The sequence below is a fragment of the Chelon labrosus genome (assembly GCF_963514085.1).
Source record: "Chelon labrosus genome assembly, chromosome: 7".
NCBI classification, from domain to species: domain Eukaryota; kingdom Metazoa; phylum Chordata; class Actinopteri; order Mugiliformes; family Mugilidae; genus Chelon; species Chelon labrosus.
Window position 1 is genome coordinate 15,281,724 of NC_140343.1, and position 17,803 is coordinate 15,299,526.

At 42.4% G+C, this 17,803-nt stretch overlaps 1 protein-coding gene across 1 annotated transcript in view; it reads left to right on the plus strand.

Moving 5' to 3' along the window:
* Nucleotides 1–17,803, plus strand: part of glis1b (GLIS family zinc finger 1b) — a gene marked incomplete at both ends in the record, with an annotated part of 64,664 nt that overhangs the window by 42,642 nt on the left and 4,219 nt on the right. Inside the window, 4 exons of the mRNA XM_084549013.1 lie at nucleotides 3,062–3,223; nucleotides 5,762–5,872; nucleotides 9,070–9,211; nucleotides 11,996–12,170. Coding sequence (XP_084405139.1) covers nucleotides 3,062–3,223; nucleotides 5,762–5,872; nucleotides 9,070–9,211; nucleotides 11,996–12,170 — 590 coding nt within the window. The remainder of the gene's footprint in view (nucleotides 1–3,061; nucleotides 3,224–5,761; nucleotides 5,873–9,069; nucleotides 9,212–11,995; nucleotides 12,171–17,803) is intronic.

Below are 17,803 nucleotides of genomic sequence, written 5' to 3' on the forward strand. Positions count from 1 at the left end.
TATGTGAATGGTATTTTTTAATGGATGTTGTAGAACCCAACTGACAAATAGTATTTGCTTCTTTAATGTGCATATATTATTTTTAGGGTTTTTTATCGTCAAATTTTTGACTTTGGTCAGTCTAGTAGCAATGTAAACACAGCCTAGCATATATAATTGCCATGTGTCACTTTGGTTTTAAAACCAAAATAAGACCACAGGAACACTGTTAATACACTTTCACATACCTCAGTACCAGCAGTAGCAGGAGTCGTGTATTTTATTTGAACCATACCAAATATCCAAAATGGACTTGACACTCACTGAAAGAAGTCATTTAAACCGAACGCTGGCCACACTTTAACATCTTAGATTAGCATCACATTTTTCAGGCAGGCCTTCTATTTAACGTCTATCTGCGTCTAGAGGTGGCAGTGCCTATTTGTTTCCCAGCAGGCAGGAGAACTTCATACCGGGGCCGTGTCCTTGCAAGTCCCGGAGTAATACGCTCTACACGATTACCACGCTTTCCTCAACGGACCCCTAACTGTAATTTAGCCTTAAATTTGTATTGCCGAAAAGAAAGCACGAAATAGTAATTATCCCCTTACACATAAATACACACATTTGGCACCTCAATAATAGCCGTGTTTGTTTTCCAAACTCAAACTGCCCGGCGCCGTATTTCAGCAGTTAGCGTGGACTGTGTCTGTCATGACTGCTATGGCAGTGCAGATGTTCCTCTGCACTTAGATTTTTATGAAATTTTCCCACTGTCGCCGCCTCACTCTTTTCCATCCAAAACATTTGATTGGCATGTCTCTGGAGTAACATGCTTCTGCTGTACAGCCGTGTGTATTGTGAACTCTCAAAGACATTTTCCACGGTGGTACGCTGACAGCATGTGTCTGTGTAACGTCGAGGGTCTTGACTGATATTTTTCCTCATCCCTCATTTCAGTCGTCCGTACTTCAAGTATGTGTGTGCCGTCTAGCCGAGCAGTCAGCCATTTATTCTGTGGTCAAACTGCACATTTTCTGCATTTCTCACGAGCAGAGTGCTACTTGTTGCCTTAACTTTCGCACCACACCTTACTTTTATATAGTCACGTCTAATTAAGTGGGTGCCAACCAGACTCTATTATGACTGTGCATAGAAATTGATAGTTGGAATTAAAATCATTGGTCAGATCTTTTACTTATTATTGTATTTAGATTTAGTTTTTGCTTCTTATAAGTTGCAATTTTAATCTTTGACTATTTAATTAATCAGATACAGTTCGCATCTAACTTTGCGTTGGGGAAGCTCGGCTGATCAGGGATTTTTTTTTTTTATTTACAGAAAAGCTTGTTTATATTTCTAAAATGAAGATTTCAAAAAATGTATTCTGTTTCGAAAGTTAGTTATCCCAGTGGCACCAACAATGTCCAGCTGTAGCAAACATACTGAGAAAATAACATTTCTCTATTAGTTGGTTTATTTTTCAGTAAAATCAACTTCGCAAACTCGGTAGTAATTTTTAGTTTGCAACTTGCTGTACAAAGACAATCTGACATTTAAGGACGAAGCATCTACAGTGTCTGATCACGGTGAAAGGAGGCTTTTGTTTCCAAACTCATCAGCTCAACGGTCTTACAAACTTTATGAGGAGCTATGCGTTGTGTGGCTATAATTGGGCAGATTAAGACTCTCTCGCCGAGCCACAGAGGCACATACCCACAGATCAGCGTGGTCACCCAAAACGTCTCTACCATGTCAGGCTTAGGTTTCGTGTATATTAAATGGAGCCTCGGTGAATAGAAGGGCCCTGCCTGTGCTGCGAGGGTGAATGAAGAAGACCAGGGATGAGCATTGAGCCTAGATGTAGCTGAGGGCCCATTAGAAGAATGGTGTCACTCTCTCCTTAGCCGTAACCCGACCTGTTGTCGGCAGGCTTCACTAAAGGTCAGGGTACAATGGACAGTAGAGGCCGATGTGTCCCTGCAACAGGTTGTAGATGAAGTTTAATTTGTTCTGAGATCAGCTCAGCCCCAAAATTGGTTACCTTAGAAGATACTGTCTGTCTGACCTTTCGGTTGAAATGTCAGTTTATAGTCATGTTTTGACAAGACCAAAAAGCTTTCCTGTCTCCCTATCTGTGTTTTGAACTATATGTTCTTGACATAGTATGAAACAAGCCCTCATAGATCAACAGACAAGTGGCTGTTCAGACGAAGAGCTCTGATACAAGCTCCTCTCCCGCTCTCTGTTGCACCCATTGAAAGCCATCTCTCTCTACATTAATGCCATGGTAATGCTGAACACTTGTACGATTAATATACGTGAACTATGTTTCTTTACTACTGTAGACCTATACACTGTGACTTCTTTACCCAGCAGTCCCAGTAGGGGGTCTTGACTCCCTCGACCAATCAGCTGTTTTTTTCTGCTTAAGAGCAGAAGCGGTTATGCGAGAAGCCTCATGAATCATTCACATGTTAACAAATCTGTGGTGTTCATTGGCTGAGTGGTTGGGATCAAATGAGCCAAGCAGGGTCGGATATGAGCTTGTTTACAGTCACTGTCACTTGTCAGTCTAATGCACTATAGGCAGCAGAACACTTATCTCATGCTATGCATTACAGCCCATTAACCGCCACTGTACGGCACACTCCAGTTTCCCCTGCCATTTAGATGGCAGCCTTGAAGCAGGTGTACTTTCATGCATGCTGCTGTGTTTCAAATAGATGTGGTTTCAACAAAGGTCCTTGGATTGGCAGCGTAATTCAAGAGCTATGGAGGCAATGCCCACAATTATACCACCCATGTTTCTAAGCATTTCATTTATTTAATATAGCTACTGAGCTCCATCTCTGTGAGTGATTATAGCACTGCAGGAAAGAGGGGGACAACTTATTTCTGAGTCACACATACACAGAACCCACATTGTACTAGAATGTACCAGCTTTATGCAGATTGATTTCTTTTCTTCTGTGTGCATGCATGCGTGCGTTTGTTTATTTCCATGTGTGGCCCTGTGCATACCCGACTGTGGTTATCTTCGCACTGTAATTTGTGTGCGCCATTTCCCCCTCTCCCACAGTTTGAGGGCTGCAACAAAGCGTTCTCTCGCCTGGAGAACCTGAAGATCCACCTGAGGAGCCACACAGGAGAGAAGCCGTACCTGTGCCAGCACCCCGGCTGCCAGAAAGCTTTCAGCAACTCCAGTGACCGAGCCAAGCATCAACGCACTCACCTGGACACGGTCAGAAACAGTCTCTGCTCTCTCACCTCCCAATGTTTCAGCAGAGCGGATTAACGTTTTACCGGTCCCGGGCCAGCAGTTAAATAGTCTGGGTGGTCAGTGTGTGGCTGCATAAAATTATGAACTAATGTCTAAATACTGTATTTACATATGTCAGGAACAGGCGTCATTTACTTATTAGTAAAATCCATTCAAAGTCTGGATTATAGTCAAAATTTGAAAAAATAGTTGTCTAGCAAGTAGCAGTGAATGTCTCCTCGGGGTACAGTATCTGTGTATCTGGTGGATGATCATACAGTGCTCCTCCTTTGACTTTACAACATTAGAAACTGCACTGCCGTCCAAGCTCCAATGCCTATTTCCACATCTTGACAGTGTTAGAGTTTAATTCGCTGTCAGTCACTGAACCGTGTGGCATTCTCGCTCACTCTTTACTCCAACAGTGACATGCCACAGATCATTAAACGATCAGTGCCATTAGGCCCCGTCGCAGCATAGCAGACTTGGATTGGGGCAGCGAGCTCAGACAGAGCTTCGTCTGTTCCTCTGACCCGCCGAGCGAGAAGGAAAGGTTGAGTCAGCCATCGCTGCCACTCGTCATGTCTCGGTAACCCCACCAATTTACCACCCACTTTATCACCATCCACACGCCAACACAGCTCGGGAGTAAATACGTTATTTCGCTCAAATTATGCACTTAAGTAACCTGGGGTATTTGTTTTCTCTGCCATTGAAGGGAACTTTTCACTCTGCATTCACTTTTTTTTATTACACTACTGTGCACTTTCTTTCTTTAACCCAACCAGGTCACATATACTGAGTACTGAGTAGTTCTTGGAGAAGTTCAGAAATTATACGTAAATACATTTCTTCTATTTATAACGCAGGTGTTTATATGAATGCAAGTTCTGAGTGGATAGTTTTTGCTCTGCTTACATGGATTTATTTTAAGTTAAGTGGAGACAGTTTTATTTATGTTCCCTAAAATCACAAAGTTCAAAAGGTTTTTACAGTCGTGTTAACTTAAAACAATCATTCTGGAAAGTGAAAATTCCTCCAAAAGACGAAACTGAAGTAAATACATAAATCTAATTACCACGCAAACATTTATTTATCTTATTTAAAAAAATAATGTTTACGTTTTGAGCCTTAAAATAATAAACCAGTTTGTTAAAGAGTGTGTCCTTTTATTGAAAACTGTGGAAAGTAGCCATAATTGTTTTTTTTTTGCCCGTTCAGAAAGCTAGATTCGGAAAATGAAAACAGCAGAGAGAATGAAACATCAGGGATTCGGAGCGAGTAGAAAGAAAGGTGTATACCACTTTCTTTTAAAAAAAAAATAAGCTCCTGCATTGGCCTGATACCAGTACACCAGCTACATGTAATAGTCATGTGAATGCAGACTTGTATTAGTCTGTCAGTTAGGGATTTTCTTCCACCGCCCGGTCTTTCCACAGTAGGCCAAATGATACAGCTAATCTGGGACCCCGATGCTTACGGCTTCGCATTAACGCCGCATTAAGGCCTTCGCCGTGCCTGCCCAGCTGCCTGCCCTGCCAGAAACACTTTGGGGGAAAATCATTTTCAACCTTTAATGATATTTATCCTACAGAGAAGTTTTTACTCAGGGTTCTGCGCTGCATTGAGGACATTGCTTGGCAAAACAAACATGGCAGAGATGAGTGGCACTGCTAGCCACTTGGAATAACAATGAGTTATTTAGAGAGAACGCTGAGGTTTGAAGGCGCAGCTAATAAAGACGTATATCCCCTTACACTTTAATGGTCAAATTATATTCCTGAGGATGAAAAAAGAAAAGTTACTGCGAGGGGAAAAATCAGCCAGCCACGTTTTAATGTGAAAAACGAGAAATGATGAAGAAACTCCATGACATTTGTGTTACACTATCTGACTACATCTCCCTCTTTCCTGCCTGTATGTCAGCACGTAGACTGAAATACAGACTAATGGAACAGAGCGATGCCTAGACGTTATTCGACAATATCCAATGTAGAAAATTTGCCATAACGGTCCAGTTTCCTGAATAATGTACCACATCCAAGCATGCCTAATATATTTGTCATATTTATGTATCAGGATTTTTGAGGAACATCCTCCAGTATTTATGCATTATTAATCATGCAGTATCGATGTCGTCAGAGTTTTGTTACTCTGCTGACAGAAGAGAAAAAGGAGGGATACTGTACATTAAACCGCAAGTGAAACACAATACAGTCCAATCAGCTTTAAATCCTTAATAACAAATAAACCCCAACTCTGTCGTGATATTTTGAAATGGAAATATTTTACAACTGACTTGTCTTTTGTCTTCATCTCTTTTCTGCTCTTCCTTTGTTCTCAAATTCTGTGTCTGTCTCAGCGGAAAGGTAGGACTTTAACTTTGTCTTTACTATTCATTCAGTTTAATTCTTCTTCTGCTTTTTTTTTTCCTTTGTCTCTCTTATTATTACTGTAAAATTAATTTTTAGTGTACTTCACTCTCATAACTGATGTGAAATATTATCTCTGTCCTCACAGAAACCGTACGCATGTCAGATCTCCGGCTGTACCAAGCGCTACACAGATCCCAGCTCTCTACGCAAACATGTCAAGATCCACTCGGCCAAAGAGCAACAGGTGCGTAGAAAGGTAAGAAGACCTGAGTCGGGAGGAAATTAAAACTATATATACCCCTGTGGTGCAGTACGTAGGATGTCATATTACCTCATGACATCTGTTGTTTATCTTATTTTTGAAAATTGAACATTAAGTCTAGAGTGCTGTGTTTCATGGTCATGGGAAAACATGTACATGTGGGTGGCTCAGTATGCTGCAGTATATTGGTTGAAAGCAACCAGCACCACCATGTTTAAGTCGATACTGTAGGGATACAAGTTTTACAAACAGGCTAGTTTATATAATCTACCCTGTCCTGATTATCTACAGCTCTATCTTGTTGGCTTAATTGAGGGATTTTGAGGCTTTGGGTGGGGTAGAGGGGTATCTTTGTGAATCATTTCCCCAACAATAGATCAGGTCTGACCACATTTCATCGCGCTCATGGTCAAAAGCTCATTCTTTCCCCTGACTGGAAGCGGGTAAATAACCTAGAGAAAGGGCTCATTGTTGTAGAAAAGGGCTGGATAGTGGCAGGCTGGATGATGTGTTCCTTCGCTTTGCGTCGTAAAGGGAAACACATGTGTGCTTGTAGCATTGTTAATAAGCTGTAGTGCGGAATACCCCAGTGGCCAGATGTTATGGACAAATGTCAAACAAACGCTCTTACTCCACTCTTGGAGTGGGCCCAGAAAAAAAAATGGTCAAATGTTGCTGTGAAGAAAACAGAACCCCAATTACATGTGATGAACGCTCTGCAGGGCACTCATAAGGATGCATAAGGAGGACGCGTACGTACACATTTACTGATGTACGTTATCGAAGTATGAAATCAAAATGTGGATGGTGCCAGCTGTTAAGCTCTCTAGCATATCCATGCTGAAAACCTAAATCACTTGTGATTACAGGAACCTGCTATTCTGCAGAATAGCTTAAAAGATGCAAGTCACATATAAGATTATCTTTCGACTTGGCTCAATGCTGTCGATGAACTCTGTTGGAACAATCAGAAGGTAGATGTCATGAAGATACTCCTGAAGGATGCTTCCACCCAGTCCAATTTGAATGTGGAATTACCTTTTTGGAATAACAAAAGTCGGATTTGCAGATGGATGGACATACGGTCAGACTGAATGACTGAAAATGTTGGAATGATGATGAAGAAAAAAGCTCGTCATCCATCAGTAGAAGACTAGAAGTCTTATAAAAATACACTTGATTCACTGGTACAAACAACTCACTGCCAGGATTTTATGCCTCATGACATTATAATGTTATCACTTCTTATTATTATACACGCAACAAAAAAAATCTGTTTTAGTAAAGTTAATATCACAGCATGATGGCAAACACACACTTGATTTACATTTACCTTGCAATTTGATTTTCTCTTGAAATGCTGTTCAGACTAAGTGTAGTTATAACAGGTGTTTTTTACTTAGAATTATCTTGTACAGTTGTATATATAAATAAAACTGTTCATTAACTATACACTTAATGGTTCCTCTTCTGATTATATATTTATTTGTGTATTCTCTATGTATCGTAGTAAGAGTAATTAGACAGTAAAACTAGCACCGTAGTAGAATCAGTTATTGTCTGGGTCATGTCTGTCTATAAGCTGATCAGCCACAAGATTAAAACCACTGACAGGAGAAGTAAATAACACTGACCATCTTGTGACAATTCAGTGTTCTGCTGGTAAAGTTTTGGACCTGGCATTCATGTGGATGTTACTTGTAGCACCCACCTAGACCAGACCAGGCACCTCGACCCCATAGCAATGACACTCCTTAATGTCAGCAGCCATCCCCAGCAGGATGCAGCCTGACACAGACACACACACAAAAGGAACAACTTAAAAAAACTTGAAACATGAAAAACAGCACAAGGTGTTGACCTGGCCTCCAAATTCACTAGATCCCAAATTGATCAAGTATCTGTGGGATGATCCACAGAGGTCCCTCCCCTCAACCCATAGGACCCAAAGGCCCCCACTAACAACATTGTGTTGCTAGACACCACAGGACACCCTCAGAAGGCCCATGTCCATTCTCTGATGAGTCACAACTGTTTTGGAGGCACAAGGGAGACCTACATAATATTATGCAGGTGGTCATAATGTTATGCCTGATCGGTGTATGCAGAACAGTGGGACTAGGACTCTGTATGTTTTTATTAACATAGTGTGGAAGCAGCGATAAACACAACACTTAATCTTGGATCAGACAAAGCTATGCTACGACATTTGACCTGTTTAGACTGAGGTAGATTCAGTAGTGATGAATACCATTTGAAAGAAAAATAAATTATATTCAGCAACATTTCTTAAATGACAGCCCCAACAAACTCAACAACCAAACTTGTGTAATTACATAATCCCACTGAAGGAGCAACGACTGAGTTGTACAACACAGAAGATTCATTTGTATCAGACTGTTAGAAGCGTTGCATTGTTATTGTCCACTGCTGTTGATTCTCATTAATCTCCATCTAACACTGTCTGTTTGTAAATCCTCCTTTTCTCCGGTCAGTGTCTCTCTTCTGGACAGCCATATTTCATTACACTGGGCTGGTTTAAAATGTATTTCTTTCAGCAGACGGTCAGCATCCCAGTCCCTGTCTTGACTTTTGATGCTGAGTCTCCCGAGGAAAGGAAAGATGTCGTTGTTAGTAGAGTCCCGGGGTGTTCCTCAGCAACTATAACATTTTATTACAGAGCAATCCGCTGATGTATACACCAGAGGTCAGCTGTTTCACTGATCCATGAGGCAGATGTCCTTGTCTCCAACTGACACACGTTTCCCTTTGGTTTAAGTTTCTTCCTTGTGGCCTGTGATTGAATATCCAGCTGAAATGTGTCTTCACTTGTCCCCATTACTGTTGGCAGTGAGAGAAACAGCAGCAATCTCAGGTTGGCTCTGAGCTGGTACAGTGATCACTTACCCATTACGTCCAAGGCCAAGGCATGACTCAAAAAGGAGCATATGATTTTTGCTCTTGCTCTCCTTAATTTGCTGAACCACTGTTTTAAATTAACATCCCAATCACATCACTGCATAAACAGACAAAAAAAAAAATCCTACATTGACTTTAACATACAGACTAAAGCTGTGTTTTGCTCTCAGGTTGCGTAATCTTTCAGACCAGCTGGAGCTCTCTCTCTGGATTACATCAAACATAAACACTTTCTGTTGATTCTTATCTTACTTGATGTTTCTTCTCCTCAGCTTCGGCCCTGCCCTCACCTGGAGCAGGACGTCCTGAGTGACTGTCTGTCCATGCAGCACCTCCAGAGCGCCACGCCCTCGCAGCACCTCTACAACGGCAAAGATGGTCGTTCTCCCGCCCTGGGCCAAGACATGTTCACAGGTGCACACAAGATGCTGAAACTCCTTCCCCTCGTGAAGGCATTAAACACTTTAATGCCTAATATGTCAACAAAATAAGTCAGTTCTCTAGTTACATTTTCACTAAACATACCAGAGTAGAAGTTTAGTTTAGTACAAATTATACAAAAACATACACTGCTGCCCATGAAGCTTGAATAATTGTATAAATCACATTGTCACAATCATTTCATGGGAAGATGTAAAAAATTCTTTATTCCAACTTTATGGGCAACAGTGTATATTTTACTAAGTAATACCACTTAATCAGTTGCCTGTGGCTCGAATGCAGCTTGTCATGTGAGACCAATAGTAGCACCATCCTCTGTGGTTTAAAAATGTGAAGGGAAGAAACTGGCCGTGTCTCAAAATATCGATGGCTAGGGAGCATTTGTTCCAAAACAGAAGAGCAGGCCAGCAAGTGAGGTCTGACCGCCAGAAATCCCAACACCTGGCAAAGCAATCACAGAGTCATTGGTGGTAATCAACAGCCATGTCAACATTCCTGCAGATGTATTGTGGTCATTTTTGTTCTCTCAGGCAGTGAAAATCATACTTACAGAGCCGTTGGTCAAACATAAACAACTTACACCACATAATTCATCTGTAATTGCTTATGCACATTTTATATCAACATTTGAGCAGTTACGCTTGGTTCTTGGTTATTTAAGTTTATAAAGGAAGTGTTTAGTTTGTTTGGTTTGTGTTTCATAACTGCAGTATGTCATGTTAACCTGAGTTCTTGTCATGCGAAGACTGCAAAAACCATCAGCAGCAGCTACAAACAGAGAGTTTATTCAGCACATGTGGCCTTTGAACTTCCATTTTTCTTATTGACGAATCTGACCGTCGCTAAAAGTCAGCGTCGCACTGGATTGCAAACAGGAAAGAGATAAATGGATTGAAACTGCCTTAAAGACAACAGAGATGCTCTGCAGCTTCTTCCATTTATGGACACATCTGACCCTGTTCTCTGCCTGTACCCCATCCAGGCTCCCCGTCGCTGTCTGTTATTGTTGGTGGAACTCTGTGCACAGTTGACGGCTGAACGCTCAACTTGTCTTTGAGTGTCGAACTGGGCCTCTGCTTCTTGGCTTTTTTTCATCTGCCTCCCTCTGTTTCTGAGTGGACGTCGCTTGCTCTCTTGTTTTAAATGGTTTAAAACTCCCCAAGGTGCTCACTTGCAAAGGCTGGCATTCAGGAGCTGCATTTACATGAGTTTCACTTTGTTCTGGGGCCAATAGGATGCATGGAAGACGTGGGGCAAAGTGGGCAGCATTCCCATCATTAACACTTGTGGAGCAGAAAATGAGTCATGCTTCCAGTCAGAGCTAAACTTGTTTTCCTGTTCACCAGCTATAAGTCTGCTCTTATTCACGTGTCTGCAGCGAGACTTACGAGAAACCCCTCTCTGTTTTATAGAGCATAATTAAAGTGTTCCCTGATTAACCAGAGGAAGGACTCGTCATAGCTTTAGTACAGAGGTTTGCATGCTCCCATTGTTATTCCTAATGGCTAATATACCTCTGCATCTGCTTTTCACACAGAGGTTTCTTCCTGAATGCAACCAGAAGCTTTTCAGAGTCAATCCACAACATTTTCAGAAAATAATCCTCCACTTAAAGAGCTCCATCAAATCTTCTCTGCCCCTCGCTGCAAGAAACCAGTGATGAAATTGAGGCAATCACGGCCATTATTTGTCGACTGTTTTGCCGGTGTGGTAGCAGATGTTGGGGCTAAAGGGGAAAACATTTAAGGTCTGTGATTGATGATTTGGGGATAATGAATCAAGCTTGTAGCCATTTCAGAGTGCTGTCAGATCAGGCCTCGGCATGCTTCCACTTGAGAACAGCTGGGCCTGGAAACTGCAAAACCAGGAGCACCAATCTTTTCTCTTCCTTTCATCTCCTCCTGTCTTCTGCTCTCGTCGCTGCTTAACTGCCCGAGACAGTCAGTGCGCCACTATCCTCGTGGATGCTGGGAAAGAAATTAGTCAGTAATCGGAAGATGGAAATAGTACATTTATTGTGCAAAGAGAAGGACAGGAGATCAGGTCTCTCCTACCAGGACTTGGTGTCTACAACGTCATATTTTTAAGTCTTTCTAGTCTTTCCCCATGGAGCGACATTTTAAAATGTTTTTGGAATTAAACTGCTGGAAAATTGTAATCTTTGAAAGGTTGGAAACACTGCAGCAGATTTGTAGAGTGACATGTCCAAATAGATCTCCAAAGACTAATTGACAACAGTGGTATCTATACAGTGGTAAGAAATGAACAGGAATTTTTGAGAAAGTTCCAACTTTAATGTTTTCTGCTTTTAAAATGAACTTTGGGTTTTAACAAACTGGTCAGACAAAACAAGGAATTTAGAGATGATTAGAAAGTAGAGTATGGAATAGAGTCGGCAAATTATAACATTTTCTTCTTCTCTGCTTCACGTTTACTTCTTTTATGTCTTCTTAAATGACCTTCTGTTCAAAGTCACTGTTCAAAAATATATAATAGGTCTTAGTTATTGTGTAACAAAACATAGCTGAAAGGACAAACAAGGCCAACCCCTGTGGCACCACAAATGGTGTACACTAAATTACAAACAGTGGAAACACAGAACATTTTATTTTACAAAGCTCTCTTATTAAATGATGGTTGTCAAAACAAAATCCTGTTGCTGTGAAATGGCTTTTAATTGGCTCAAAGGAAAGATGGAGCACAGGGCCCTAGAGCGTATTTGGCACGTTTACTGAATCAGCTTTGTTTGTCTTACAGGCCTGTACGCCGGCTCCAGTACCCCGCATCACAGCGCCCCAGTGGAGCTCCTCTCCCCCGCCCCCAACCCCACGTCCGCCACTGACCTGCCCTCCCGGCAGCACCGGATGGATCGGGACCTCGGCAGCCCTCATCACTTGTCCCCGTTGGCAGCCATCGATGGCACGAGAGACGGGTAAGTTCTTCGCGGATGTAGGTGTGTTCAGATGTGGAGATGCGTCATGCTCACTCCGAAGATCTGGGTCACTGTGAAGGTTGGGAAAATAATAATAGTGTCAGCAGGGTGGGAAATATAAACAAAAATCTAGTAATAGTGCACTGTTCTTGATTAATGAAAGGAAAATCCTACAAACAATTATGTCACATGACCAAAGCTGACTCACCTACAACTAGTCCCAAACTGGGATATAGAAGAATATAATAAGTCAGGTCACATCACGGTCAAGAAATGTTAATGTTTTATAACTTGAGTTAGCAGTAGCACTAAAGCCAGAGATGAACAAGACCAGAAAAAGAAGCCAGCTTTGTCTCAAATCTTAAACTTGCTGCGACTTTGTGTGCTCACATATACATAAAGATCAGGAACGCTTGGCACGGAAACTTTCTTCTCCTGCTAGAGAAGCCGTGAGCACAATTTAGTGACATCTACTGGTGACGTTGGCGAATGCAACAATTTTCCCCTCTCCCCTCTACGCTGGCCGTCAGGTGCTAGTAGCTACAATATCGCCACCGACTTAAAGCCGGCACTTCAGCAAAGAATCACCAAAGTGCCTCTCTAGAATCTTTGAGTGTTTAGTTCGACTCTACCGTAGAAACATGGCAGTGCAACACGGCTCTGTAGAGGAAGACATGCTCCCTATGTAGATGCAAAGGCCACAAATATTCGTAATAACATATGATTAAACACTAATGAAAACTAATCGTAAATATTCCATTGTTGCAAGTAGAACCGTGTAAATCCTTCACACTGGTCCTTTAAGGCTTAGCCAGACATTATGATAACACGTTTTTCACCTTCTGCCTCCATTGTTTTCCACCTATTTATCATTTTGAATCCAGGGGCGAACCCTCTTAGCTCATGCTAGGTTAAGCCTTGTGGTCCTGCTGACAAACCCATTTGGCTTTCTTACTGGAAATAAAATCAACTTCTAAACCCCTAGGACGTCCCTCACGGGAAGAGGGGCAGTGCTGGTCACCGCACGGTCAACGTAACACATCACAAGCTCTATTTCGAGAAGCCGTGATTCAATCTTTAATGTGAGTGAAGTATCAAAGCGGCGTGATATTATCTTTTGGTGTTTTGTTTTGTGGGCGTTTTTTTGCTCGTCCGGTTGAACCCTCCCAGTTTTATGGACCATCATATACTGCTATTGAATCAGTCGCACAACAAACACAAACAATGAACTGTATTAATTATCCCCCCCTTAAAAATGATGCATCTTTCAGAAAATTGTCAAAATAAGTACATCTGGAGACTTTTAAAGACAAAACCATAACTGTGAAGACTCTTTTATACTTTTTAATAAGTGTTTCAGTATTGCTCCATCCTTTGGTGAGAAGAATATGTTTCTATTTAACAGATTGTCAAAGGATTTATTGATTAACTGTGACCAAACATGTCTTTACAAAGCTGCCGGTTAGTACCAACGATTCAAAAAGACTGTTACCAAACCTACACCTCTTTGATGTGCAACTGCCTTGCTCAAGGACACGTCAACAGGGATGGACAGCGCTTTTTATGTATCTGTGTTTTTCCTGTGTGTGTGTGAGAGGCACAGCATGTTTCCTATTAGTGCAGATGATTTCCCCAGAGAGCCTGCAGAGTGGAGTTTCAGAGCCAGAGTGTCGTCAGGAAGCACAGTGTGTACTGTACTGAGCAATGTGTCTAAAACCAGGGAGGTAGAGAAGGAAAACAGTCCTTTACACTTTAATAACATTGAGAAAGAGTGGATGGAATCAAGCATCATAAACTCTGTGTTACAAAAGTGATTGTGTTACATAAACATGCTTTCTTTTGACTCCGTGGTCTGCTCTTTGGGTGTGTGTGTGTATATCCACTTTAATTGGAGTATATACAACACAGGCGTATAACAAAATGAGGTTTGATGTCTTTCTCTGAGAGCTGTGCGTACATATGTAGTTGTGTGTGTGTGTGTGTGTGGAAGTGAGTTTACATATAATAGTCCTGGAAACTCACATGATTGGGGTGTGAGGTACAGCAGACTGCTCGACATCCAGCACAAACAGAGCGGCGGGCCGGTGCGGTGAAACAGTCTGGATGTAAACGTCCAAGCGTCGCTCTGAGACGTCAGGGCGTCCTGGAAGCATCTGGGAGACGGCGTGTTGTTTCAAGCCTTAAAAGCAGAAGGAGAACGCTGTCGAAAGTACCTTGCGGTTTCTGTGCCTGCTTTCTCGTCAGCATGCATAGTTAGAAGAGCGAGGACATGAGCAAAAAGTGAAAAGGACCTGAGTGGGGGATACTCGGGTCACAGGCAGGGTGAGACAAAGTTAATGGCTGTGGAACATCTGATCATTTGTGTGTGTGTGTGTGTGGCTGCATCTCAGTGAGAAATCCTCTTTTTACCTTACATCTGTAACCTAAATCCCCAAATAAGTAATATCCTACATTCGTGTATACATTTGTTCCCCACCTTAAGCTCCCACATACTTGTGATGACAACACTGCATTAAAATAGCAGCACTTGCCAAGTTTACAGGTTTCATCAAATCAAGATGTTGGGCCCAAAAGCACTCCCGAATGCACACACACCCACACACACACACACACACGCACACACACAGTGTATCACTCTATCTGTTCATCACACGGTAAATGGAGGGCGGGGCGAGGGGGGTCAAAAAGCGAGTTGTGGCAGAGACCTGCAGCTAGCTGAGCATGAAACGTCTACCTACATTTGCCTGAAGATGGAGCATTTGATTTACATGTTTAAAGGCTTGAGTATACAGGCTGCTGCCAAAGTCAATATCGGCACCGCACTTGTTTTTCCCAAACGGTTTAGCAGGACATTAAACATTTTGACAAAATTATCAAACTAACCTGCCTCTAGTGTGGCAGCCTCTGACCTCATAGCTAAATGTGTTTACTCTGGCTCAAATAGGCCATTTAGACTCTTTTTACTTTGTAAATACCAGTGTCATTTTTCTGAAGCTAATATTAAGATATGCCAGTTAAAATACATTTGGCGATCGTCGTGGCACGGGCGCACGTGTGTCTGCGTGTGTGGGGGAGTAAGTGTGTCTTCAGGGCCTCTCTCTCGTAGAGATGGGCGGCCTGTGCTTTTAGAGAGATGGGTGGTAAATGTTGTCATTCACTGCCTCGGCTATATGCGGTTATATAATTGCGGAGGGGGGGAGGGTGCTGCCTTTACCTGTGTATTGATATTAGAGCCCCTCTGCAAATATTAGTCCGAGGTGGTTTGATACCTCAGCAGTGATTGACACAGGCTAATTGAATCAGAGTGGCGGCACAGAGCTACATTAAGAGTTCCTGCTCTGAAGGGGGACGTTCACAACTCGTAACTCTACACTGTCTGTCCCCCGGCCATTATCATTCTCCAATGATCCAGAAAATTAGTGTCAATCTCAGAACCCAAACAAAAACACTTTTGAGGTAGCATGTGATAAGTCAGTCATTTTGTGGTCCTGAGTTAATAATGTGTAGTCTGCAATTAACCCGTCAATACCAACTCTGGTAGATGCTGAGAAAAGATTCAGACTGTCAGAATTCCTCAGAGGAGCGTACTGATTAAATGTGGATCTTGTGTGTTTGGAGCACTTATCTTTCTGGAGCTAACAGAGAGGGTCTTCAAAATACTCTGAGCCCTGGGTGTGTTCTTCACACTGGGGCCTGCAGGGCTGGCTTAGCTTTAGCTTAGCTTTAGCCAGGATGCTGCCGTCTGTCTCTCGGAGCACTGTTTTAGTTTGCTAAACAGAACCAGAAGTGTTCCCACCGATCTGCGCCAAAGACGCCTCTGTCATCAATCAGACGGGCTTAATGGTCGGCTACAAAGGGGGAGGTAGAGGGTGTTCGTAGAGATTGCAGTGTCTGCGGAGGACGGGGTATGATCCCTGCTCCCTGGTGGGACAGTTAGGTTCAGGTGAAGGAAGATGAACGAGGAGCAGAGCAGCACTGTTCATGAATCTTCATCCCATCACGCCTCCATACAGAGAGCCAAGACTTCACGGGTAGCTTTGCTTTAATAAGACAAAATATTTCTGGACAATAGTTGCAGGCCGGCAGTCACGAAGTCCATGCCAGCATACCTGACTGCAAGTTATTTTGTCTGGAGTTGTGTGCCTCAGGGCAACAGTTCAGGTTTGAATTTCCCTCTGACCTTCTTCTCTTAGCATTTCATAAGGCCGAATTTAATCGCTTACCGAATCTCATTCCCAGAATGACATCAGTTTTAACATATTACTCAGACAAAAAAAGAAACTGAGGCAGTCAGGTTAAAATCTCTGAGCTAATGTTCTCTAGAATGAGCAAAGGGTGAGGTGTCATGAAACATCTAGCTGCTCGGCTCTATAAATAACCGCTCTGAACGTGTCTTCCCGACAAAAACCTTTTTTAGTAGAGGTCAAAGTTTACATCACTCAGCAGCACGCAAACGTATTTTACACGTCTCCACTCTTGTCCTAACCTCTTGACCTTCTCTAGATTTATAAAATTTTGTCCATCTGTCTGCTAGCCTTAACACCCCCTTCAATTCCACGGTCAGAAATCATCGGGTCATATCGCTCATTACAGCGGAACAAGAGTGTGTGGGCTGGCTGGAAAAAGCAGAACAGAGCAGGATGGTCAGTGGAGATGAATTTTAGGGCAGAGATTAATGCAGCATATGAAAGATTCCCCTCATACCATGAGCTTGAGTGCCTAGCGAGCTAGATCCTAGCGAGAGCAGGGCCGGGGGCAGCTGGCAGTGATTAGCTTATGATTCACTTTAGCTTCACATAGAGGCAGCTTGTAAAAATATGAACAGTATAACTGTTTCCTGAGTTTGTGCTGACAGCAGCTCCTGGGGGAATGCTGCTCTCTGCAGGAACACATGGCTACGCACTGGGCCCATGCCAACACATGGATTAGCCACACTTGACAACAACTAGTTTCTCCAGAGCTGGACGAACACAAGGTGCCACACAAGCATCCTCAGTTTGTAACACTAAAGTCAAGTGGTCTATATGCAGTATGCCAAAACTTGATACCCACACATGATCAGTTAGTTTACACAACTTGGTTAGGGCTTCATATTTTGATATTCATCCATATCAATTAATCATGCATAAAGTAGTCCCATACACTGGGAGAAAAGGAAGATGGTGAGAAGAACTGGGGATGAGTAAACACTACATGCCCAAAAATATATGATTTACTAATATAACAGTTAAGTAAGCAGTGATACGCGCTGTTGGCTGTTTAGGAAAAATAAACAAGAAAGGTAAGCACAATAAATGATTCCCTGTGCAGTACTTTTTGAATGATATGGCGAGCCTCTACGTAGTTGTGATTTATGGTGGCATGGTATGAGTTGCATACCGGCAAAAAAAAAAAAAAAAAAATCACTTTTGTGTCCCCCCGCAAACCTGACATCAGATCTCCACCCCTGGAAGAAAATATACAATCAAAAGACAGATACTTGGTAAAAATATTACGAATAGCTGGTAAAAAAAAATAAAAAAATAGCTATTACGAGGGAATGATCCCCCAGCACTGGATCAATGGACGCAGACTGTAGAAGATATCCACACAATGGAAAAGAGGACACACCGCCTGAGACTACAGGAAGCTCA